Here is a 24,837-nt window from a genome sequence, read left to right as displayed (position 1 = left end):
AAAGTGAATGCTATGTGATATTGAGTTTCAGTGATGATTCTATAAATGAATTGGTCATTTTCTTTTGTTTCTTCCATTTTTATTGTTTATATTATTTTTTAAGTTCTTGTCACTTTAACATTTTTAAAAATTGAGAGGATATGTGGGGAGTAAAACTTATGCGTCAAGTATTTATATTTATTTTTGTCAATTAAGTCATGAATTTTTAAAATACTTCAAACATGAGATGTCTATTGAATACAAATTTAAAAGGCAAAATAATCATCTTACAAAGAATTCAAAATTGATTAGGCACACTTTTAAAATTAAAAATTTAAAGACCTATTGCTCTTATAGCATGATAAAGATGATAAGAATGTGTATAAACCTAATTGAAATTTCTCCCTCCTTAGTACTTTAACTGAAAAACCTATTAAACTAAAAAAAAAGATTCACAAGATCATTAAACGTTCTTAAAATATATAAATAATTTTAAAATAAACAATATAAAACCCAACTCAAAATTTAATTTATTGTCAAAGTTCTGTGAAAAAACCAGAGAAAATAAGAGAGAATTACCGGTGGTGGCATTAAGACACATCTTTATTTTAGTTAAATATGTTATTTAATATATTACAAGTTTGAATTAAAGGGTTTTGTTTTCTCAAAAAGAAAAAATAGTTTTAGGGTTTTTTTTAAAAGGGCTTTCTTTGTTGAAGTTAAAAAAAATGGTTGTTGGTAGCCCTAAACTTAGTAGTTGTGAGAAAAAGTTATTAATATTCTCTTCACATTCTAAAAATACCTAATTTCTAAAAAAGAAAAGAAGAAAAAAATTACGTGTATTGCAAATAGGAATTTGAAAGAGAGTTTGTAAAATGTTGGGATTGGAAGGTGTTCACATTGTTCTAACCTATTTGGCATTATTCCTTTTCTTTTTATCTTCTTCCATCTCTGATCAATTCTTGTTTGCAATGGCCTCCAAAATAAAACATTCCTTTGTTTTTATTCGAAGTCTTCCTATAATTAATCCAAATTTGTTTAACTGTATAAATATATTGTTTTAAAGAAATTTATAGCAGTACTTCATTATTTTATTTTTGAGACACAGCATTTTCTGAAGCTAACCCATTTACTATTGCTTGCTTTCTTTTTCATTAAAAAAGATTATCATTATATTAATTTCTCATACACCATTTTTTGTTAAATTTCATACGAATAATTACAGAAGAAGTAGATTAGACTGAAGTTTGAAAGATGATATAAAACATTATGTCTCATCTGCCTTTATTTGGTTGTTTATTTGGTGAAACTTTTTTATTAATTTATCCAATTTAATTGTAATTTTATTAAAATTTTAATTACGGATTAATTCTATGTTAACATGTTAATTAGTTATCTCATTGTTATATTTTTATCCCTTTAATTTTATGATCTTTGTCTCATGCTTAATTGTTTAATTTAGCATGAGTTTATATTCGTCTAGAAAAATTCATTATTGAAATTTTTACTGAATTTCTACCGTTTCCAAATTTTTACTCACGATACTACCATTACAAATTAGATTGAAAATAATGATATTAAAGGATTCAATTATTTTTGTTTACAAAAATTAAATTTAGGAACTAATTAGTATTCATAAAAAATTAATTCATTTAAACTTCAACGACTTAATTAATTTCTTTATTTTTATTTTGTCATATCTTTGTTCGCAAGGACGCTTATGGTAATTCCATCCCTAACATTATCCCATATTAGTGGCTACCTCGTTATAATTTAATTATCATCTAATATAAAATGGGAAGAGTTAATGTGAATTATTTTTTAAAAAAACATGAGAATTAATTTAGAAAAGAAAATACCTCAAATGGAAAAGAGAAAATACAGATACACATTATTTTTATTCTGATGTTGACAAAGTATGCTTCCTAGAAGTAACCCTTTTAGCAATACTTAAAACTTGTATTTCCTAATTAATGCATAGCTACAATTAGTTCTCACCCTAATTAATACACGACCCTTAATTACATGGGCTTGAACTTGGGTCAGCTTTTTTGAGCTTGGGCTAAAGTTGGGCTCAATCTTTCCTTTTGGCCCACTTTTCCATGAGCCTCCAATAATTTTTTTTGCAACGGATTGAAGTTTGATTTTGATATCTTAATCATAAGTTGGAAATATTATTTTAATTATAGAGTATTTGTAGTTTCTTGTATAATTGTATTTAGAATTCAATTTTTTCAGTTAAGTAAGGGCATTTAAGACATTATTCAAGAAATTAGTTTTCCATATTTTTTGATTTTGCTATATAAAAATTTATCATTTATCCAAAGTAAAACTTCTATTTTGCTATTCTCTTTGTAAACCCTTTCTACAACGAGCTAAAGCTTCTTTGAAATGACGTGGCACTTGCAATTTATTTAAACTTATCATTCAACATTAGGTAATTTTCAAAAATATTTAAAGAGGTTAATAAAAAGATTTTCATTATTATAAATATGACCCATAGACATAAGTTTGTTAGTGAGAAGAAAGAAAAATAATTTGAGAAGAAAGAACAATATGGCTTCTCAATAGACATAGAACAGTTGGTAAAGTATTGGTTACATAATAATGCTTCGTAATTATACATTATTATTAGAACTCTCATTGGCTATATGATTATTAACCTCTTTAAATGATATCACTTGATCAAAATCATAGTGAGAGGAAGAATAGGGTTTAGTATTATGATGCCATATTTGTGTTAATATAAATAATTTAAAAAATTAAAATATTGTCATATTGTTGATTAATCTTAGTCTTAAAAGTTAAATAAAAAAAAATACTAAAGATTGAAAATGAAAGATACTGGAAAAATCATTCCAAATAGAGAACAAAAACAGTTTATTAATAATAGATCACAAATATGGAAGATATATAATCAATATACCATTTCTATCCAAATGCTTATAACCTTTATAATATCTATTTCCAGTAAAGTCTCGACTAACTCATATGTGAGTATTTCTATCAATATTCTCAAGTTTTCATGTCTTCGATATTTCCATTACATTGTAGAAAAATCAAAAAATTTAAAACACTAAATATTTGATGCTGATATTAATAATAGATGTGTTTACTTATTTAAAAATAATAAAACATTTATTTACTCATTTAAAAATATTTTTTTTGAATATGTTACTTTTATAATTTTTCAGAATATTTATCAAAATCGAAATTTTGTAAAGTTAAGACTTCGATATATTAATAAACATTTTCAAGATTTTCTTTGGTTAAAACATAAAATTCCACAAAATCTCAATAAGTTTATAAATATTATCCTTAAAACATACTAAAATAATAACTAGTCAAATAAAAGAAATTCTCGTACCGATAGATTTATCACTATGTGTTAATAGTCAAATACATTTTTTTTTATTTGACAATTAACTGTATGTTAATTACAACAATAACTATTGAGATTGGTTATATTTGTTATCTATCATTATGTGTTCATAGTCAGATAAATTTAAAGCTATGATTTTAAATTAAAATTTTGATTTTGATATTAGTTGGTGAGAAAATTGATTATGTTTGAAACTTTTCAATAGTTTAGGAATATTTGTTAAACAACCATCCAAAACGAATCGTAAGATATTTTGAATCAAAGTTTCTGAATATTTTTTAAATTTTCAATTATTTTTTTTAGTTTAGCCCAAAAAGAATTTTCTTTTTCTTTCTTCTTCTTTTTTTTTTTTTTTTTGAAAAAAATATATATTTCAAGAGAGCAGTTTGTTACTAAAGAGTTGTGCACAAATTTAATTATTTCATCAACAAAGGTTAGTGAAAATAATTAATGCAAAAGAGACATTTAAAAGATTTAATTTTGTATTTTTGTTGAGTAGTCTTTCTAATAAAATAATATCGAAGTATCAATACAATTTTGCAGCCTCAAAAATATTAATACAAATAATTTTAATGGTTATCAATTTCAGGGATAATAATTTAGTTTATAGCTAACATTTTAATAAAACTATAAATATAACAAAATCTATCAATCATAAATCATCAACAATATAGTTTATCACTAATAAATCCTAGCGATAGAAGTTTATCGTTGGTAGACTTTGTTATATTTGTAATTTTTTTTAAATATTGTTATATATGTTAATATTTTGATTATGATTGCTATGATTGTGATTATTTATTAATAAGTACCGAAAAGACTTTGAGATTCTTACTCCAATTATGTTTTCAATTTCAAATGATGGAAAAATCAAGAAAAAAACATCAACAAACATCAACCTTCTTTTTTAAGGACAGATAGAGAATTAGACCTTCGACCGTAAAAATAAAGGTTATATCGATACCATTAAATCAAGCTCGTTTTGAAAATTTTACCAATTTTTTAATCAACCCTCACATGCACAAACTATCAATAGGCAATCACCCATATTTAATTACAAGTTTACTCCCTTATATTTTGTATCTAACTGGACTTCAAATTTTCAATTTTGTAGCAAATCAATACATTACTTTTTAAAACAATCCAATAATACATTAAATACAAACTTAAAATGTTGTACTAATAAACGTAAATTTAAATTTTGTGTCTAAGATAATATTCAATATTATTTTATGTTTTTTAAACTACAAGAGATCTACTAAAATTTCTTAAATAAAATATATAAAAATCTATTAGATACAAAATTAATCTTGTACATATACTGTTTCCATATATTAAACTTTGAATTATATGTAAGTTTTGTGTTGAAGTTATTGTGATTAGTACTTCTATCCGTACGCAAAGAATACATTTACGTAGCAACTATACAATTTTTTTGTTCACAATTGGAATGAAATTAAATACATAAGAGATTTTAGACTTTATCCTAAAAAAATCACATCAATATAACACTTGATTACATGATATTTTTCTCTTAGTAGATATTTTTAACTCCATAGGTGACATGTGGCATCAAAAGAGATTAAATAAAAAAAAAATACATTGTTAATATATCAACATCAAAATCATTTTCATTCAACTCATATGAACCAAATCTTTATCTCAATCGGTAATATTACACTAAAATTCAAATAAAGGGATAATGTGTAGTGAACCTCAATCATCATAAAGAGACAGTTGTCTCAACTTTCATTTATGAAATAGATTTTACAATTTATTGACATATTCTACAAAACCATATCTTTGGATTCAAAAAAAAAATCGAAACCGTCCTATATTCTTCTTTTATATAAGACAGGAGCCACTTTGAAATGGTTAAAAAAATTAAAACAATTAAGTAATACAATTACGAAACTAAAAGAAATTCACCATGAAAACCGATTAAGAAAAAAAGCATATGCTTATTCTTCAAATATCTAACAAACCTGCAAATGGGCAAAGAAAATCATAACACTACCATCTTTCAAATCACTCTAAAACAAATGTTGGATTTCACACTTCTCTACGATCTCTTTTTACAATTTAAATTAATTTTTAACTTTCAATGATTTAATCAAAGTTACTGTACTTTTAACTATATCATTGTTTATAATTATGAAGATAATTATATTGTCGCATAAGAAAACAATGACACCTGGACAGATGAATTAGGACGCAAAGTAGTTCATTTAATATCTTACAAGGAGACAGAACTGTCGTTGAATGTCACAATTCTGCATCTTATTGCAACCAAATTCAAAAAGTCATAAATATATAAACCAACAAAATGCATTATTATTCTCTACCTAAGACGACACCGTTTGGTTTTTACTATGCAAGATATTTATTTAAATTGCATTAATGGCAATGTAAATGATTATATTTTGATTTCTCTTTTCTTTTCTTTTTTTTTTGTCTTATACTACAAAACATGAAAACGATGGATCAAAACCTATTTATTCTTTTTTGGTGGAAGAACATAAACGTCAAATTGACAGCAAAGAGAAAAGAGAAAAGATTAAAAAAAAAATTAAAATTAAAAAGAATAGTTGTTTAAGGAATCCAAAATTCTGGGAAATTCAAATTATGTCTTGTCTTTTTCCAAAAGAGATCAAAAAGTAACTTAAACTTAAATGGAACACAATAGGTTCGTCTTATTAAATTTTCATTTATACTTACACATTTAATGAGTTTCACATCCATGTAAATAAAAATATCAACATTTTCATCCTATCATAGAAAAAGATTTATGAAACAAATAAAATGTTAGCACTGTGAATATGATAAAAATATTATATAATTTTTATAATTTTTTTTTAAAATATTCATGGACGTTAATGTCTTATTAATATTTGTGGGTATCTTGTCTAACTAAAGATTAGAGGTAAAAAGGAAATTTGAAAATTTTAACAAATGTGAAAGCACAACAAACAAACAAACAAAGAGGGGGTAAAATTTTGGTTTGTAGAAAAGGGCGAAAGCAGCCAAAGGGTTGAAGGGTTTGAGGGGACAGATTGGAAGATATTTTGTTAAAAGAGTTGGTAAAGGTGATTGCCATTTCTGAGGTTGCCTTTGCTCCAATTTTATTATTTCCCAACTTTAATCATTGGAAGAAAACAACAATAATATCTCAATTATCAAAACATATTTCAGCATTTTTAAAAAATAGTTATATTAGAGAAATTTCCGTAAATATAATAAACTATTAAACTATTTATCGTACGTCTAAAAAAGCTTAAAAGCTTATAAAGTTAGTTATTTTTAAATATTTTTTATTGTCATTTTATTTTTTTTTCTTTTTTTTTCTATCGTTTTTTTTTATCGTCTTTCTTCTTTTACACTTTTTTTCGGTAATTTCTTTTTTATCGTTTTTCTTCTTTTCTCTTTTTTATGTCGTTTAGATTTGGGTAACAAAATCTTTTTTTTCTCATTCTTTTTCTTTTTCGTTCCAATTTTCTTACATCGTCTTCCTTCTTTTTCTCCACTTTTCTTTACATCGTTTAGATGAAAAATCAAAATAATTATAAAAAAATCGTTTAGCTGTACAAAAAAATCTTGAAAAAATAAACAATCGTGTAAACAAATGTAAAAGCAAAAGAATTTGAAAAAAAATCCTTTAGCCAAAACTAAATAACCAAATCTTAATGTGTAACCAAATTAAATTAACCTCAAGGATTGAATTGAAAAAATAAATCGTTTAGATTTGGTTTAAAATCTAAACGACCAAATCTAAACGATCGTATATCAAAACCTCTATAAACAATCATATATCAAATATATTACGTGCGTTGTTAACGGAACATTTTTTTTGTATTTTTCATTGTGGGACTGTGGGCTTTTAATTGTTCTAAATATTTTGATGATTTGTTATATTTTTTAAAATACCTCCATTTGTTCCAATAGAACTTCATTAAAATTTAAATATTTGAATCTTTGGAATTAGTTATGTTAGTATTTCTTCTTAAACTTTTCTAATTAATTGTATGGATAGTTGCTCTCAACTTTCAATTTTATCAAGTTGGATTCTAAATTTTGAAGAAAAGTATATGTTGTCTCAGCATTAAAGTTTTTTCAAAAAAAGAAAAATAATAATGTTGTAATTTATATTTTCTATTAAGTTTTTATTTGATTTTTTTTCCAAATTTAGCAAAACAGTTTTGTTCACTTATAGTTACCATGATCATTAAAGAATGAAGAAATAAGATAACAAATAATTATAGTTATGATTTTTCATATATGTAGGTCCTGTTCTTCTCGTAAAAACAAATATTTACAACACTACTCTGTCTAGATTTTGGCATCATTATGTCTATAGAAATTTTATAAGAGAGAAAAAAAAATAATACATAAGACTATAGGACCCTTTTTTTTTATTATTATTATTATTGAAAATCATGAGTTTAGGTAAATCCTTTATTGGATGATTTACATTTGTAGCTACGTTAGTAAGAATGAAATAGATAATAAAATTGCAACATTCATTTAATAAGTTTAATTAGACAATCAAATTTAATGAACTTAAATGCTAAAGATGATGAAAATTAATACATTAATGTTGTAGACAAAGTTTACCTTCAATGATAAAAATTGATTTAGATAAAATATACTTATGATTTATAAAATCTACTAGCTCAAGTATAAATCGTTAGTTGAAAAATAAATGATAAAAAACTACAATCTCCTCTATGTTTAAAATGTTTCCTAAAAGAGAGTAAATCCAAAATTAAAATTTGAATCAAACTAAACCAATAAATTGACTTTATGTAAACTTCTTCCTAGAATGTTGACTTATTAACACAAGATGGAAAGTCAAGTCAAATATAATATATACATATATGAGTTAAATAAATCTCTACACACAAAAAATTAACATATAGAAGTAGAAACAATGATTTTTAGCATATATGGATGGAGGAGGTACACAGATTTAAGATTTTTACATCCTTTCTTTCTAAGAGTAATTACCTTTTTTTTTTTTTCCTTTTCTTTTTTACAATGCATTCATTCATTCATGCATTATAATAAACCTTCATCTACTCCCAAAAAAAAAAAAAAAGAAAAAAAAAAGAAAGAAAACTGCTCCAAACCAACAAAAAAAATAGAAAGAAAAAAAAAACAACAATTTACAAATCAAACATTCCCCTGTTTCCAGTTTTTCACCACCCCATTCCCAAAAACACACATTTTTGCACAACGCCATGAATATACCTTTGAATCATGATACTCATGACCTGTACCGTCGAACCGATTGTAACCTAAAGCTCCCAATCCCACGGTGTCCAATCATCCTATCCTCCTCCAAATCCGACAGCTTCTTATTAGTCAAAGACAAAGAAGAAATTGCTTTTGCGGAAACCACTTTTCGAACAAGCATTTTCCACTGTGCGTCGTCCTTCCGCTTGTTGTTTTCGTCCGGCGACGTCGACGACCTCTGTTTGAACTTCCGGCAAAGAGGGACTTTGCAGCACTCGGAGTGGTCGCATATGGAGGAGTGGAGCTTTAGGAGCTGCCACATGCGCTTACACCGCCCACATCCTACGCTGTTGGTTCGTTTCTTACACGTGGCGAAGTGTTTGATCAGAAGCTGGAGACCATGACACGTTGAGTAGTGACTACAGGGTTCTCTCTCCTTCTTTGGATCCACGTTGGAAGGTCCAACAATGGTGCAACCTTCCGAACATATGTGTTCTAAACACTCCATTGCTTCGTGTAGCTCTAGATATAACTTCCTCTCTTTTCTTATCCTCCGGTTCCTCTGTTTCCTCTACATTTTTCAATATAAGCAATATGTTATTTAATAATTCAATTGTTACATTAATTAATAATTGTATAAAAATGCTACAAAAATCCAATAATTTTAATGTAAAAAGATTTATGTGTAAAAATAGTATTTTTATTATATTTTCCAATGGAAACGATATGATTCCTAAGTCACGCAAAATGTGAGGAAGGAAACCGACCAACAACGCAACAATAATTTGAAAACAAAACAAACCCGAATAAGAACAAATAAACTTTAGCGATCGAAAACAGGTTAGCCTTTTGAATTAGGATCATAAAATAAAATTTTCCTCAAATCCAAACTCATCTAATTATTCTATATTATAAAATTGAAACTCATATTGCAAATTTCGCCAATATAATTTCATCGATCTATCCAAGAACATGAAGAAAAACAATAACAATAATGATCACATAAGGAAAATGGTGTTTTACCGATTCGGTTTCATCGATGAACTGAAGAATATCGAGTTCAAGCCAAGGATCATGATCTTGAATAAACTTCCATCCTTCAGTTTTCTCGACGAATTTAAAATGATCGGCGACGAATTTCATACACTTGAGATAAAGATCCGGCGCGTTACAGAGCCTCGCGAGTTGCAGAACATCCACAACGCTTTCGATCGTTAGCCGTTGAGCCAAATCTTTCGTACACATCGCCTTCAATTGCGGCACCATGTAAACATGCGAGAGAGCCAGTAGATGAATTCCGTGCTTCTCGAGATGCTCCGCCGAACACCTACAAAGAAATTTCCCTCTCCTTTCAGAAATCAAAACCAAAACCAGAACCAAAATCAAAATCTGTAAGAAACAAGGATTTAAACCTAGAACTGTAGAGGAATCGAACGAATGAAACGACGGCATCTGAAGGAACTCCAAGGATCGAAATCACTTTCTCCGCGGTTCGCTTCTTCCTCGGCCGATCAATTACATGCTCAAGAACCGGCGAAATCGAAGCCTTCAATAAAATCAAATCTCATAAATCTCATTGTCATAAGAATATCTATAACATCGAAATAAAGAACAGAGAGATTGGGAATATATATATATATATATATATATATATATGGTTACCAGGATGCCGGAATGCGCCGGGATTCGAAGTCCGCCAGAGGCGAGGATATGAACATCGGGTTCTGGAAGCTCCCTGAATATAGAGGGAGTAATGGTGTGGGCGGCGGAGTCGTCAGAGGTGACGGTGGCCGGGAAGTTGAAGTAGAGGTCGTCAGGAAGGGCGGTGGGAGGGACGGAGGTGGTGAGAGGAGTGGATTCCATTTCGAAAGAAGGAGGGAGCTTTGGGCACGTTTCTCGGCCCCAAATAGAATGGAAAAAAGGAATTATATATACACGACAAAGTTACCAAATTACATGGAAATGTTACAGTTGTAAATTTTCCCACCTTCGTTTCAACCGCATAATTTGGCCGTTTCTCTTTTTCATCCCTTCAAAAAAACAAAACCAAAATAAATAATAAATAAGATTAATTTATTTTGAATATAACAAAAAAATTGGGAGATTGAAGTCAAATAGGCATTAATATTATTGATGTATATAAGCATTATTAATTTAAACTATATATTAAACGAAAGAAAGTTGTATGTCCTTCACATTTTTCATGTGTGTGTCCAATTGTGAACATAGCTTTGTTGATAATGACATTATAGGAAAACAAGTCAAGACACTATTTACAATTATTGTACGACGGCAACATACAAAAAGACACAATCCAAGTTGGAAAGAAAATATGCATATATGTAAGTTTTAACCACATAAACTTTGCATATATTAATACTTCTTTGTCACAAACCATGCTTCCTTTTTTCCTGTCATATAATATATATCAAAATAACTAGCTAACAACTAGCTAGGCAATGTGTCATTTTCCATCCTCCATTTTAATTCTAACAAAAATAACTTTATTTATAAGAAATTGGTCATCAAACAACAAAACATGTAGTTGAAAGTAAGTTTAGATTATGGGATGAAGGAAGACTAATTAAAATACGGAAGAAAGTTGACCAAATAATATTTGTTAGAAAATTTTACTTGGTTGTTCCTAAGAGAGAAAAAAAAAACAATAACTTTCAATAGAATTGTATTACAATAGATTTGAATTTAACATTTAATATGTCATCAATGTTGTTATATATTTATTTTGTGGACTTTGAAAACTTATTAGCAAGAATTATGGAGATGTGATTGACGATAAGAGGTTGTTATTATAATACTAAGTTATTATAGTCAAATTAGTTGTGTTTAGAGTGTAGATGATTTTAGTTTAATCTATGTTATAATAATATGAATTTGAGATGTAAATTATTTTAGTTTAAAAATAAATAATAAATACGTTAGGGAAGGATTAGAAAACGATGTAAAGTAGTAAGTATCGTGTTAAAACGTAGAGTTGAATTAGGGTAGTTTGTGCCGCCACCCAAATGTTTGTGGTGTAGAATTTGTAGTGTGAACTGGAGATGAAAGTTTTCATACCAAAATAATAATAATTTGCCGTATTTAGGGTAATGACGTGGCTAGGGGATTTGGTTGAGAGTTCTGATCCTTGAGGATTTGTCGGACAGTTCGGACTGGTCTTATCCACGAACGCGCAAGATATTTTGCCACGTAGATAATAGGTATTGCCAAGTTGAGCTTCTATTGATATCCTAAGCAGACGTGGCCGATAAAAAAGAGTTTCCAATGCTAGCCATCCACGTGTTTACAGGTCAAACTACGACACGTGTCTTGTAGGTTTGTTTTTTGAAATAATTTTAAACCATATGTTTGAGTACTTGTTTATTATTGTCGTGTATCCTTTTATTTCTTTTAAATTTTTCATATATTTTTAAAATTAAATAAAGTTAAATCTGTGAATCTAAATTAAAATAATAGAGAAGATGAACAATTTGTTGGAGTTTGCATTATTTAAAAGCTTCCACAATTTGGACAAGACATTATCCATATCGATATAGACGAATTAAATGAAAGCAAAATTACTGTAGTCTCCACTTGACACAATATAGGGAACGGGATGACTTCTCTTATTAGATATTTTAACTTTAATCTTCCTTCACCCAATTTTATATTCAACAGAAAATATTATAAGTATGGAAGTGACTAGTGAGATGGAAGAATTGAGGTGAAAAGAGACACACACACATATATATATAGTAGGTGAAAGCTTGGAGTGAAACAAATTCACTCAAACTAGCAGAATCACACCCAAAAGTTTAGTCATCATCAAAGAGGATTTGCAAGGAATAGAAGAATGGAGACTTCAAAAATCACTATGTTTTAGAATGACATAATGGTTAACTTAAATTAGATTCAGAACTCTCACAAAATTTGTATAATCAAATTTGAAGTTTGGGACTCCATTTCTCAACTTGGAAATGAAAGAAAAGAAATTTTATTTATTTTTATAATAATAATAATAAAACATATCTGGTTTATTAGAAAAAAGAAAAAGAATAACAATGCCAATAAGTTTTTAAAATATTATTTACTAAAAGTATACCCATTTGAAACTTCGAGTATACCTATTATATGAAAAATATAATATTGTGTGTGTAAGAAATAGAGAACTTGAGGTTGGATTGCACCAACTCCATTGTAAGTGTGTGTGTGTATATCAACGAAGTACTCATTCGAAGAATATATATATTATATATATAGAGAGAGTGCCGTACCAAAACTAAGTCGTTGACAGATGTCAACATGGAAAAAATCTATTTATTTCCGGTCGGTGCAAAGCGAAGTAGACTATTTAATTCTTCCAATTTGTGAGGCCAAACAAAATTCATCTTTCAACCCAATAAATAATTAATAAAAATTGTGCGGCCAAAAATACGTTCACGCACGTGATATGCACGGATCTTAGTTTATGTAGAAACCACAAACAAAAACAATTTTTTTTTTTATTATTTTTTTTCCTTTTTGGGTTTTTTAAAATTATTAATTTTGATTTTATTAGAAAATAATTAAAGTTAGTATTTTGTATATTTTAAAATGCGTTGTAGAGGAGAATTAGATTAATAATTTAAATCATTGTTAAGTGACGGTTATGTGTAAAATCGGCGAAGGGCGGGAGGAAATATATCCTTTTTAAATATTAGGGATTTCATAAATTTTATGTGTTTGGTTAGCAAATCGTTTTATTATTATTATTTTACTTTTTGGTCTGTTCATTGGATCATATTATTTAATCAAAAAAATCTGATTCTAATCCTCCTCTGTTTCTCAAATTCAAACTATTTTTCAAAAAAAAAAAAATGGAACACTGTTCTGGATAATGAATTTTATTTGCCTAGTTAGGGCTTATTCTAATTCATTTTTTAATATAAAATTTATTAATCGAGTGCAATCCATTACAATCTCCTATAATTAATGAATGAACAACGGATAAAATATTTAGAATTCAATGCTACTCTCTTTTACGCATTATAAAGGTAATAAGATCGCCAATATGAATATAGTGGCATAAGACATATTATATAATATCGAGCTCTAAGTCAAGAATTTGATTTTTTTTTTCTATCTTGTAGAAAAAAAATTATGTATATATGTATGCATGTCTGTCAATAACTTTAGATGATTAAAAAGAAATAATTATTAGAAAAATGGTTGTATAAATATTTAAAAAGAATAATAAAATTTCATATTCTAACGATGATAGATATTAATAAGTATTGATAAGTTTTTATCAACGTGTATTGATAGACGTTAACAAATTATAGATAATGATAGAAGTTTTCATTAGTTTCTATCATCGATAAAATTTATTTGATCTATTACGTTAAATTTGAAAATATCAATTATTATTATTATTATTATTATTATTATTATGATGGAGATTTGTGTAGGTGTTTGGTTTTTAATAATTGAGGAGATTGCTTGTCTAAGTGGTATTGTGTGTTCTTCTTTCTTTTAGTATGGGAAATTGGGTGACATTTTAGCTTTTCAAAATTATTTGATTTGTTGGTTATATTCAAATCTTCTATTTTCTGACCTTAGAACATATTTAAATTTAAATTTGGAGTGTTTGGGTGGTTATCTTTTGGTTGATTAATGTCCAAAAAAGATTATTGGTTGATATATGGGTTATTTTTCAACCTTTGTTTTAATATTCTCTCACTCAATCATTTTAATTAGTTTATATACTAAAGAAAAACTAGGTTTAACACATAGTGGCAGATCTAGAAATTTTATTGACGGTGGACTTTATTTCTTAGATGGAAATCAAAGGATTGTAATTTAGAGAAAAAAGAAAAACCTAGAAAATAACTTACATAAGTAAGTAAGATTCAAACTTGAGATCAAAGGGGATTAACTACCTACAAATATTAAAAATTAAATAGTTTTCATTTTATATATTATATAAAGACAATAAAGTTGAGAGGGGTTCGAGCTCTATATCTATACTAAATCCATGGGTAAACACATAAATCTTTATATAGTTTAAAGTTTTTTTTTTTTATCAAATTTCATTGAATAATATTAATGATTTCATGCAAAAAAGACATAATTAAGGTAAATATATATGTTTACAAAAAAGTCAACAACCTAAGATGTGTTTTGTTTAATTTTTTGAAGTGTATCTTTATAAAAATAATATTTAAAAAAATTAAAATATATTTGTTTAAATATGAATTGAATAAATAAGTTAGTTTGAAAGAAACACATGAAGTCAAGGTTTTAGAAAAATGATGTTTCTTTTTTTGGGTAGTTAATAAATAACCTCTTTTAATTTCTAATTTGTCTAATGTATAAAATTATCAAAAACCTTAACTAACCATCTACCTCACTTCCATCATGTTTGCGATTAACTACAACACTAACTATCATTTTTCGACCATCTCAACTGCCAAATCTCTATTGAATACTTATTTTGATAAAAAAATTTGTCACCAATTTCAACGACCACCACTTAAGATAGTGTGGGCTACAACCTTCAATAACCACAATTAACAACGCATCGGCAACAACCACCAATAATAGTTCATTGCATCTATTAAATCTCCTAACCATTAACTCTGACGATCAATTAGATCAATCATTCATTTTTCTAGAAAAGAACTTGACGATAAAGGTAATTTTAAAATACAAAATTGAAAAAATATATATTAATTTAGGGTGATTAATAGTAGTACTTTATAATAATTATCCTTTAATACAACCGAACAAACATTCTCTTTCATAAGAAAATCTAAGTGAAAATAATAATGATTTCATTTTATACCTAAAAGGAAAAGAAATATTAAGCAATCAAATGGAGACTAACGATGAAACTAAAATAAAATAAAATGAGGATATTTAAATCGAACTGAAATTTCAAATCTCAACCCCATTAGCCTAAAGGAATGAAATTTCAAATGAAAGTTCTAAAAAAAATGCAATCTCTCTCCTTAGCCTAAAGGGAAAATAAAGGTTTCGGACTAAAAGAAAGGCTCAGGCAGATCAGATGTTACACTCGTGGATGTCTTTTTACTCGAACCCAATAGGCCCAAACAAAATATCCAATTAGGCCCAAAAGACGAACATGAAGTGCGCATTATCAACGGCCCATATCATTAGACAACTTCGCTTTATTGGGCTTCTGAGCAAAATTTCTCAAAACATAGCCATCATTTTAAAATTAATTAATTAACACCAAACCAAGAATCAGAGTGAAAAGTGTAAATCTAATCTTATAGACAAAAATGAAATAAAAATGATTTTTTTAAGCTCAAGAACCAAATCTAAATTAAATTAAATATTAAAGATAAAAATGTAACATTTTAAAACCTCACAATCAAAAAATAAATTCATAGTCAAAATCTAAAAACTAAAAACACATTGAAAATAACGTACTTTTTAGGATATCTCTTATATTCTCGATATAAAGACGTTGAGTCGAGCTATGTTGATTTATTTTTCTTATGAAAATTATTTTTAAACTAAACACATAAATATCAATATCAATATGACTAGCTAAAACATATCTATAGTATTGATTTTATGGTTGTAATTTGTGAGAAATGATTAAGATCATAATTTGGATGAATGTTCCAAAATTCAAAGAGTAGCTAATTAGGTTATAATTAGTGATGACCAAAAAAGGCTTCCATAGGTTTGGGCATCATTTACTGCGAGATTTCTTCAAATAGAAATCTAAAAGCTGCCCCACATTTTATTGAAATCATAAAAATTACCCAAAATTTTGAAGAAATTTTCTATACTACCTTCGTTTACTGTGGGTTACCTAAGAAGTTGCCGAAAATTGTGTGGAGTTCATCCGATAAATATTTCATAAATTAGTAGATCATCACAGTACCAAACATTTTTCAGCTACTTTTGTTGTTGCTTGTGCAAATTACATCATCTTTGTTAGAAAAGTAATTACCTAATCAAAATTAATACCAACTACCTATGGAAATTTTAACTATGCTACCTTCACAAAAGTTAAGAATATATTGTTGAAATTAATCAACCAACTTGACCCACTTGCCAAAATAGTGTAGAATCTAATATTATGGTCACTTAGTTATACAGCAAAGTTTTGGGAATATTTTAGCAACTAAATAATGTAGAATCAAATAGTTTTTTTTGGGAATTAAACAATAAATTTGCGTAGCTTGATTTATAAGAAAAGAATCAAAGAAACATATAGAAAATTTGTTTAAAATTTATAATTTATCTTAACAAAAGTTTAGCTCAACTAACCCGATAAAGTATTTGGTTCGATTCAATGTTGAAAGTTATTAGTTAATGAAATTAGTTTAAGTGTTATTTGATCATGTGATTAATTAAATTTTATTTATTTATGTAAATATAAAAACAAGGAATTTATTTTGCAGCAATCATGAGAAAAAAAATATCAAATAAAAAAGAAACGTTATTTAAAATACACTTCAAAACATCATTATTTATTTTATTCCAATTTTACTAGTATAAGAGATTAGTGTGTTCCAATTTTAAAATTCGAACCAATATATATTTTAGAAAAAAATGAATAAAAATACCTAATTAGACTTAAGACCTAGAGATGGAAAAAGAAATATATATATATATATATATATATATATATATATATATATATATATATATATATATATATATATATATATATATATATATATATATATATATGATTTAAGAAAGAAAATAAGAAAAAGTGAAGGAATTATTGATTTAGATGAAATGTTAAGATCAAAAGTGGGGTAGAAGCCAAATAAAAAGAATAGCACATGGGGTGTGAGTTTTGGTTTTGTGAAGCTGAAGGTCTAATCTAAATGGTGTCTTAATCCTCTATGCCCTCTTCTCCCTTAAACAACAACTATTTTTCCACTCATTCACTCCCCACTTGTATTCCCAACCAATCTCCATCAAAACCCCTTTTAACTTAATCTTCTATGAGTTGAGTTGAGTCACTGACATATACCACGTTCTATTCCATTTCATTTCTCAACTCAAAACATTATAATTAACTTGATACACAAACGTGAAAGAATAGAACATGTGCTCTTTTATTTGTCGTAATTATCCAACTATATATAAGATAATTTTTTCTTTTAGTTTATATCCTAAATATTAGAAATTTGTAATCTAATTAAATAGTTGTTCTAATTTTGATTTTCTTGGAATTTTAGGGAGTATATATCACTTTCAATTATTATATATAACAGAAATAAATTATGTTTCCTTCTATTAGTATTTTCTAATAAAGCAAACATTCCAAAATTATAAATAGTAAGTCCATGGTTAGACATACCTTCTATAGCTAATATCTCTTTAAAGCTCTCATTCTAATTTTAACACAAAAACAAACAACCTAATGAAATTGAAAATTAAATGAATATAAAACCATCAAATTTTTTTAATATATATATATTGCAAACAATTGTCTGATTGAAATTTGATTGTTGTATTTTGCTACCCCTTTTTGTTTTTGCTTTTAACAATTCTTTTATTTGTTTTTAGTTTGATATATTGTAAGGATTGAAGTGATATAATTGATAGCCTAACTAAGTGTCTAAGCACAAACATTTATGAGTTGATTTAGGCATTATTTAGGGTTAAAAAGTTGCCCACTTTTGCATTAAATGTCTGTCCTAATTTGCATCTCTAAAATCCTAATTTTGCTCTAAAAAATTCCTAATTATCTCCATCTCCATATGTTTCACTCTCTTGAAAAATTAACTAACAATCTCACCATGAACAAAACAACTAAAGTTATTTGCAAATTTGTCAATTGAAGCATGCCTAATGTTTCCATATATTTAAAATTCGAAAAGAATTCACCCTACATTGAAACGAAAGAGTTTGTTATCGACGATAAGACCTAATTTACATATTAATTAGTACGAAGAATTAAGAAAAATGTGATCCTACATCTATCATAACTGATTAGCAATTCAAGAAATAGGCCAAGACGAAGCTAGAGTTTGCACTCTTCTTCTTGTTCTTTTCCAATAACAAAAGTGGGAGATTCAAATCACTGATTTTTTTGTTCAACATCCCTTACCTACATCGAAGTTGACAAATTATGGTCGTAACCATAACTAATCCAAGATTTTTTTCGATTAAACAAACAATATTACAAACTTCCAAGTGAAAATAAAATTGTACATGACACAAACTTTGGACCTTAACACTTTCATTTCAAACGTCTACTTTCTCATGAAACTACACGATAAAAAAAATCGAAAGACAGAACACAACCTTACCATAAAATATAATAGTTACAAAAGTAGCACTTGGCAGTGACATTAAAATCCTTCAATGGAATAGTTGGGTTTGTAACAGAGCAGCATAGTCAAAAGGGCAGTGTAGCAAAAAGAAAAGTGCAGGGGCCAAAAGCATAATAATGAAGAGTTTGATTTGAAGGGGTAAAATGGAAATGTGAGAGTGACTTCAAGACATAAATGGTAGCATGTGCTTTAGCAATAAACATGACCTGTTTTTTGAAACTCTCAATTAATGTTTTTTTAAAAAAAAAAAAAAAAAAAAAAGACCCATCATTCATCTATGTATTTATATTTATGTATACATTCAACAAAAAAATTTTAAAAAGACAATACACCAAATAATTCAAACTTTTTGACCCAAAATTTTAGATGTATACATTACATATACCCACCATACCCACTTCTTCTTCTAATGCCATGTGCTTTGCCTTTTTGCCTATGCTTTCCTCTGTTCTCCTCTGTTCTTTCCTCCTTTTTCTTCGATATCTACTTAGTTTTTAGTTGGTTGGTCCCATAAATACAAACTTAACTAGTTATTTGAGTTATGAACTTCTGAATATCTATCGAAAAACGTTCGGTAATCAAAATGGTTTTATATCTTTTGATGTGTCAGCACCTAATTTGAACAATCGTTTCAATAGTTAAGACATTTTAAGTTCATTTTATCATCTTTCAAAATATATGTACAAATGTTTAATGATTTAAATGTTTGTAAGTCCTGAATCATTACCCATATATTTGGAAGGTAATCTACTATAATATATTATATGTAAGTAAGTTTAGATAGAACTTAATATTTGAGCCATGATTGAACTTCTTTCCCATCCAAATTACGAATTTTTTTTTTCTTTTAATAAAGAAATATGTTTTTAGTTCTCAATTGGGAAGAATTCAAAATATATCTTAAAAAAATATCTGCCGACAAAAACCAAATAAATACTACTGTTCTCACTTTTAATGCACAAAATCAACTAAAATTGCCTTATATTAAATAAATTTGTGTGTTTTTTTTATTATTGTTGTTGAAGGTAGATGACTAATCGACTCATTTCTTAAACTCATTCAATTTGAGATTTTTACTAGATTTTGTAAAATTTGACTTTAGCTCATCCTTGATCCCCGGTCGTAATTTAACATGGTTGAACTTTTGTACTATATATATATATATATATTGAAATTGGGTGTATAAAGTCCATCCATATACTTGAAGTCAATTCAAATGAAATTTTGTGAAAGTAAGTTTTAGTGGAAACCTTTTCGGAGAGAAGAAAAGAAGATAGTGGAAACCTCTTGCTTTTGACGTAAAAGGGTGTAGTTACATTTAAGTATAGTTTAATTACATAAATCTTTGATGGTTTAGATTAGATTTTGGTTTCTTCCCTCCGTTTATTGTGAAGGAAAAAAATTAAGATGATTAGTCTTATCACATACCAAAATTTTTTCGTAATATGTTGGTAGATATTGATAGAGCCTATCTTAAAAAGTGAAATGATCTATTACAATTTTTTCTATAAACAAGTGTAAATATAGTGTGACTATTTCATTTCATAAATGCTTAGTTTACTATTAAAATGCCAATTTCGTGATGGATTACGTACTAATTAACATCTCAAATGTTGATGATTTAATCTTCTGCCTAAACTGTTAATTTTTAAATTATAACAATGGTATGTGTGATTTTTAGATCAATATAATCAATAAGGACAAAAGGAAGCCTAACCGAGGTCAAGACACGATCATGAAAAGTCAAGGGAAGGGAGTTAGTTGGACCTTTGGGACCAATTCGATATTGGCCTTGACTCGAGGAGCTCAATTTTTACACAAAACATACCCTCAAGTCTGAGAATTTCACATAGAAAAGGGAAAAATCTAGGACAACTTGCTCTGCAATTACATCAATATAGTTTATATATGATAACTTAAAATTGAATCTTACCTTCAAATTTTTAACTTTCACACTCTCTAATTTAAGTATCAAAGTGTGTGACATACACTATATCGATACGTAGGTCTTATCTTCTACATATTATTTTATTCGTTTCGTTGAAATAAATTCAAATGTTAAATGCATTTGTTGGTCTAAATTTTTAGATCAAAGGTAATAATAAATAAATAATAGTATGAAGTGACATTATTCTTGAATGTTCATTCAATTAAAAGGAGTAATTGAAAAGAAAAGCATCCATTAACCTCATTGAATAGCGCCTAAAAAAATTGAATAGATGTAGTAATGTGAGTGGTCAAAAGTAGGCGAAACATCAAAGTAAATTTGCACATGAGAAGCAGTGGCTTCTTTTGTCTTTTTACCGAAATTGTCGTTATTAAAATTCTTCCCTTTTATTTTCACTTTTTCCACTCTCCTCCATAACCAAATTAATATTAAATTCCACTCTTTTGCTCTCTTTATGGCCCCAATATTGTATTAATTAAAATGAATGAAAACATATTATATTTAATACTTATTAAACAAAAAGAACACGAAAATGTAAAATAAAAGCAAAGATAGAGGAATTAGTATAAGAAATATCAACACTTCTGCACTTGACTTGATTTGAAACCATTTGAGGGGTTCTTAAAAGGAAAGCCCCTATGGTTTCAAGAATTACATGCGGAGGTTGTACGTTGTAATAATTATAAAAACAACCCAAAAAACCAAAAATAAAAGAAAATGGAAGGAGAAAAAGAAAAAGAAAAAGAAAAGCTAAAAAAGATATAATGATAGAAGCAGATTGACTGACCCCTATTGGTTCAGTCTCCTTTCTTAGCTCTCTTTTTCTTTCTTTCCTCTCTTACTTTCCCTCCATTTTCTACTGATTTCCCCTCAATTACCATTTTCATAAAATCAACAATTTTAAACTTTTTAAGAAAATCAACCGACCAACCCAACTAGAATTACCTACTAGACTTTTCAGTTTTTCAAATTTCAATTTTGGGTAGGGGTAGTAATAATAATCAGCAGCGGGAGCCCTTTCTGCAGTTCAGTGCACCTGCATTGGTCGTAATTGTACCGACGAGCGACGATGGTCTCGCTCCTAAGCTCGACGCTCTTGCATAACTGGATGATGCTCCGGCTCCTGAGGACGTGAAAAACGCCCCGTTTAACATCAGATCTCCTTCAGACCTCCAATGCCAATTCTTCCACTCACTCTCTGGTGCATCCTCGTATTTTGTCACCTGCCATTCCCCAATATCCCATAAAGATCGCAATTCCACAATATAATACTTACTTTTTGTCCATCCCGTCAAACAATAAAATTGCTAACTTAGCCCCTCAACTTTTAGTCCTTCAACTCTTTCCTATTTGCACATTTCCACATAGGTTTATACACTGTCGATATTTTCTTGTTGTAAGTCTACTCCAACCCCTTGGAGTCAAATTGAGTTCATTTGATATTTAAGTTGAGATTTTTTTAAAAATTAAATCAAGTGTAATTTTAAAAAGTTTATGAAGAATTGAACAAAAAGTTAAACTTATTGTCCTATGTTTAATAAAATTTTCATATAAAAACTTCTCGTTGAAGATTTATCAAAATTGCTACAAGTGTTAAAGTTTAGTTTTCTTCAAAATATAGGGACCTACTTTGCAATTTAACAAAAAGCTTGAGGGTTCGTCAAACAAGTTTTAGAAAAATATCAAACGAACACAAAAACCAACCAACTAAAAGAAAAGGTATCGTGTATTTTTTTTTTTTTTTTTTTTAATTGTTTAAGTTCTTACCTCTTTGCTGAATCTGTCATTTGGAGCAACAAATCTGTTCCCTTGACTGTTGATGGTTGGAGCAGCACTTCCTCCAATGGCGTACATTTCCCAATGTGTATAGTCATTGTTCACCACATGAAAATACCCATGTCTGCATCTGCAAAACCAAAACCCCCCAATTCCAATTTCAATTTCAATTTCAAACAACCAAAACACAGAGAATATGAAATGAAATATTTGATTCCTATTTTTACCTGGGCATTCTTTGAACAAGACCTTCACCAAAGTGATTAAAAGCAATGGTGACTTGCATATTCTTGTCCTGAGTATACGAATCGCTATGCCCCAACAACATCACTTTATCATGATGCGTCATGTAATTGTTCGAAATCGTAATCGCTGTAGACCCATGAATCGCGTCGATTAACCCGTCATTGCAGTTTGATAAAGAGCAATGATCGACCCAAACATGGCTTCCGCCGAAGATTGAAACGCCGTCACCGTCCGATATGGTTCTGAATCCAAAATGTCGAGGGGAATCTCTCACATCTGTGTTTCCCCCTGGTTTACAGTCGTGAATGTTGAGACCATGGATTATAATGTTCGTCACGTACTGAATCGTAATGCAAGGCCCACCGGCGATATGGACACTAGCGCCACGGCCGTCTATGGTCTTGAAGGAATTCATAATCAGTTCCTCTTTCAATCGAATGACCATGTCGCGAGCGAAGATGATCCAAAGGGGTTCGTCTTGGATGACGGCGTAACGGAGAGTTCCTGGTTTGGGGTTGACGGGGTCGTCGTCACCGGCGTCAGTAACGACGTAGATTTTGCCGTCTCGACCGCCGATGGCGTTTTTGCCGAAACCGATCCCACAATCAGCTAATCTCTGACGATTTTTCTCCCAATTGGAATCGCACCGCCAGCAATCGTCGATTGGATTTCCAGTCCCACATGAGAGATACCCCAAATTCCTCCTCTTCGTTGCATTGATTATGCTCCTGGTAAACACAAAACGAGACGCACATTTTCAAAACAGAGTAGAAAAAGAAAAAGAAAAAGAAAAGGAAAAGGAAAAACAGAGTTTATGGAATGTTGGTGTGTTTCTTTACCTGTGTACTTCTTGTACGACGAGTTCTGGGTCAGAAACGGCAGCAGGGGCGGAGGAGAGAGCGGCGGAGAGAGAAATGGAGAAGAGGAAGAGGGAAAGGAGAGAGAGAGGGACTGTAGGCGGTGCCATTTTGTGAGTGAGTGAGTGGGAAACGAAGGAGTGAGGTGAGAAAAAACAGAGGAAGGGTAAGGAGTATATAAAGAGATTAAGGAAGAAGAAGGTAGGGATTAATGGTGTGATTAAACTAAACAAAATTAAACTAAACATGTGGGGCCCTCAGATGTCTGGGAGGTTGATTTCGGGTTTTACGGGATTTTAATTAGGTAGTTTTGGCCGTTAACTAAGCCCTGACTAATGGTAGGCGCTACCTAAGTCTCCATTTTCACCCTTTTTTATTTCATACCAATTTTCCCTTTAACAGTGCTATTCATATCAAATTTTATCACTGAATCAATCTATAATTATTAAAACAGTTCGTATATCTTATAAGAATATGAGATTCTCAACATGTGTTTGAATCGAAATAAAATTCTATAGAAAGTAAAATTTATAGATCAAAATTGTAAATTCTCACGTACAAACGAAAACGATCAATTTTTTTTTCTCCATTCCTTTATTATTGGAATCCTGCTCTGAAAAAATTTGGGATTTCGTGTTTTACTATTTTATGTTATTGTACTTTATTATGTTTCAGGTAAGACATAAAAACCGATAATCATTTTTTTTTTATTCTTTAATATTTGAATTTTTTAAACAACGATATCGTCTTTTTGTTCTTAATTTCAGGTCAATTTAATTTTATCAATCAAGTTTGTTTTTTTCTTCTTCGTCTTTTTTCTTAAAAAATATAATTAAGTTTTTTTTTCTTATATAATTCTTTAATTTTGCATTCAGTTTTATAATGAGTTGTTTAGGCTATTTAAACATTTAATTTTGTAGACAAAAATAAAAATTAAAAGTAAGTCTTAATTACAGGACCAATTCTAAGTAATTTATTTAATTATTAAAAATAATCAAATATGTAAAGACCTATTTAACAACAAAATTATAAGTTCGTGAACATAGGCTTTCCTCAACTTCCAAAGTCTAAATATTACATAGAAAGTAATACTTAATTGTTTAAATT

General features: G+C 28.5%; 2 protein-coding genes across 2 annotated transcripts; both read right to left on the bottom strand.

Moving 5' to 3' along the window:
- Window positions 1-8,280: 8,280 nt before the first annotated feature.
- On the bottom strand, window positions 8,281-10,509 carry LOC103484003 (BTB/POZ and TAZ domain-containing protein 1-like). Its single transcript, XM_008440894.3, has 4 exons — window positions 10,256-10,509; window positions 10,006-10,139; window positions 9,617-9,920; window positions 8,281-9,164 (listed from the first exon to the last, which is right to left on the bottom strand). The coding sequence occupies exons 1-4, from the start codon at window positions 10,454-10,456 to the stop codon at window positions 8,625-8,627; spliced, it is 1,179 nt and encodes a 392-aa protein (XP_008439116.2). The 5' UTR covers window positions 10,457-10,509; the 3' UTR covers window positions 8,281-8,624.
- A 10,902-nt stretch (window positions 10,510-21,411) lies between these two features.
- Window positions 21,412-23,894, bottom strand: LOC103483993 (probable pectate lyase 22). The gene is made up of 4 exons (XM_008440883.3): window positions 23,713-23,894; window positions 22,855-23,601; window positions 22,619-22,757; window positions 21,412-22,074 (listed from the first exon to the last, which is right to left on the bottom strand). Exons 1-4 carry the CDS (start codon window positions 23,838-23,840, stop codon window positions 21,853-21,855), a joined length of 1,236 nt encoding a protein of 411 aa, XP_008439105.1. The 5' UTR covers window positions 23,841-23,894; the 3' UTR covers window positions 21,412-21,852.
- Window positions 23,895-24,837: the final 943 nt, after the last annotated feature.

Source organism: Cucumis melo, chromosome 12, assembly GCF_025177605.1.
Source record: "Cucumis melo cultivar AY chromosome 12, USDA_Cmelo_AY_1.0, whole genome shotgun sequence".
Taxonomy (NCBI): domain Eukaryota; kingdom Viridiplantae; phylum Streptophyta; class Magnoliopsida; order Cucurbitales; family Cucurbitaceae; genus Cucumis; species Cucumis melo.
This window is presented reverse-complemented; position numbering and strand designations above follow the sequence as displayed.

What these genes read in the sequence shown, in the direction of transcription:
- LOC103484003 (XM_008440894.3), bottom strand. Translation starts at nt 10,456, where the DNA reads ATGGAATCCACTCCTCTCACCACCTCCGTCCCTCCCACCGCCCTTCCT. An exon ending in CGATTCCTCTACAGTTCTAG is followed by an intron (nt 9,921 to 10,005) that starts GTTTAAATCCTT and finishes ATTTCTTTGTAG; the next exon opens with GTGTTCGGCGGAGCATCTCG. An exon ending in TCATCGATGAAACCGAATCG is followed by an intron (nt 9,165 to 9,616) that starts GTAAAACACCAT and finishes TGAAAAATGTAG; the next exon opens with AGGAAACAGAGGAACCGGAG.
- LOC103483993 (XM_008440883.3), bottom strand. Translation starts at nt 23,840, where the DNA reads ATGGCACCGCCTACAGTCCCTCTCTCTCTCCTTTCCCTCTTCCTCTTC. An exon ending in GTCGTACAAGAAGTACACAG is followed by an intron (nt 23,602 to 23,712) that starts GTAAAGAAACAC and finishes TGTGTTTACCAG; the next exon opens with GAGCATAATCAATGCAACGA. An exon ending in ATGACAGATTCAGCAAAGAG is followed by an intron (nt 22,075 to 22,618) that starts GTAAGAACTTAA and finishes GGGGAATGGCAG; the next exon opens with GTGACAAAATACGAGGATGC.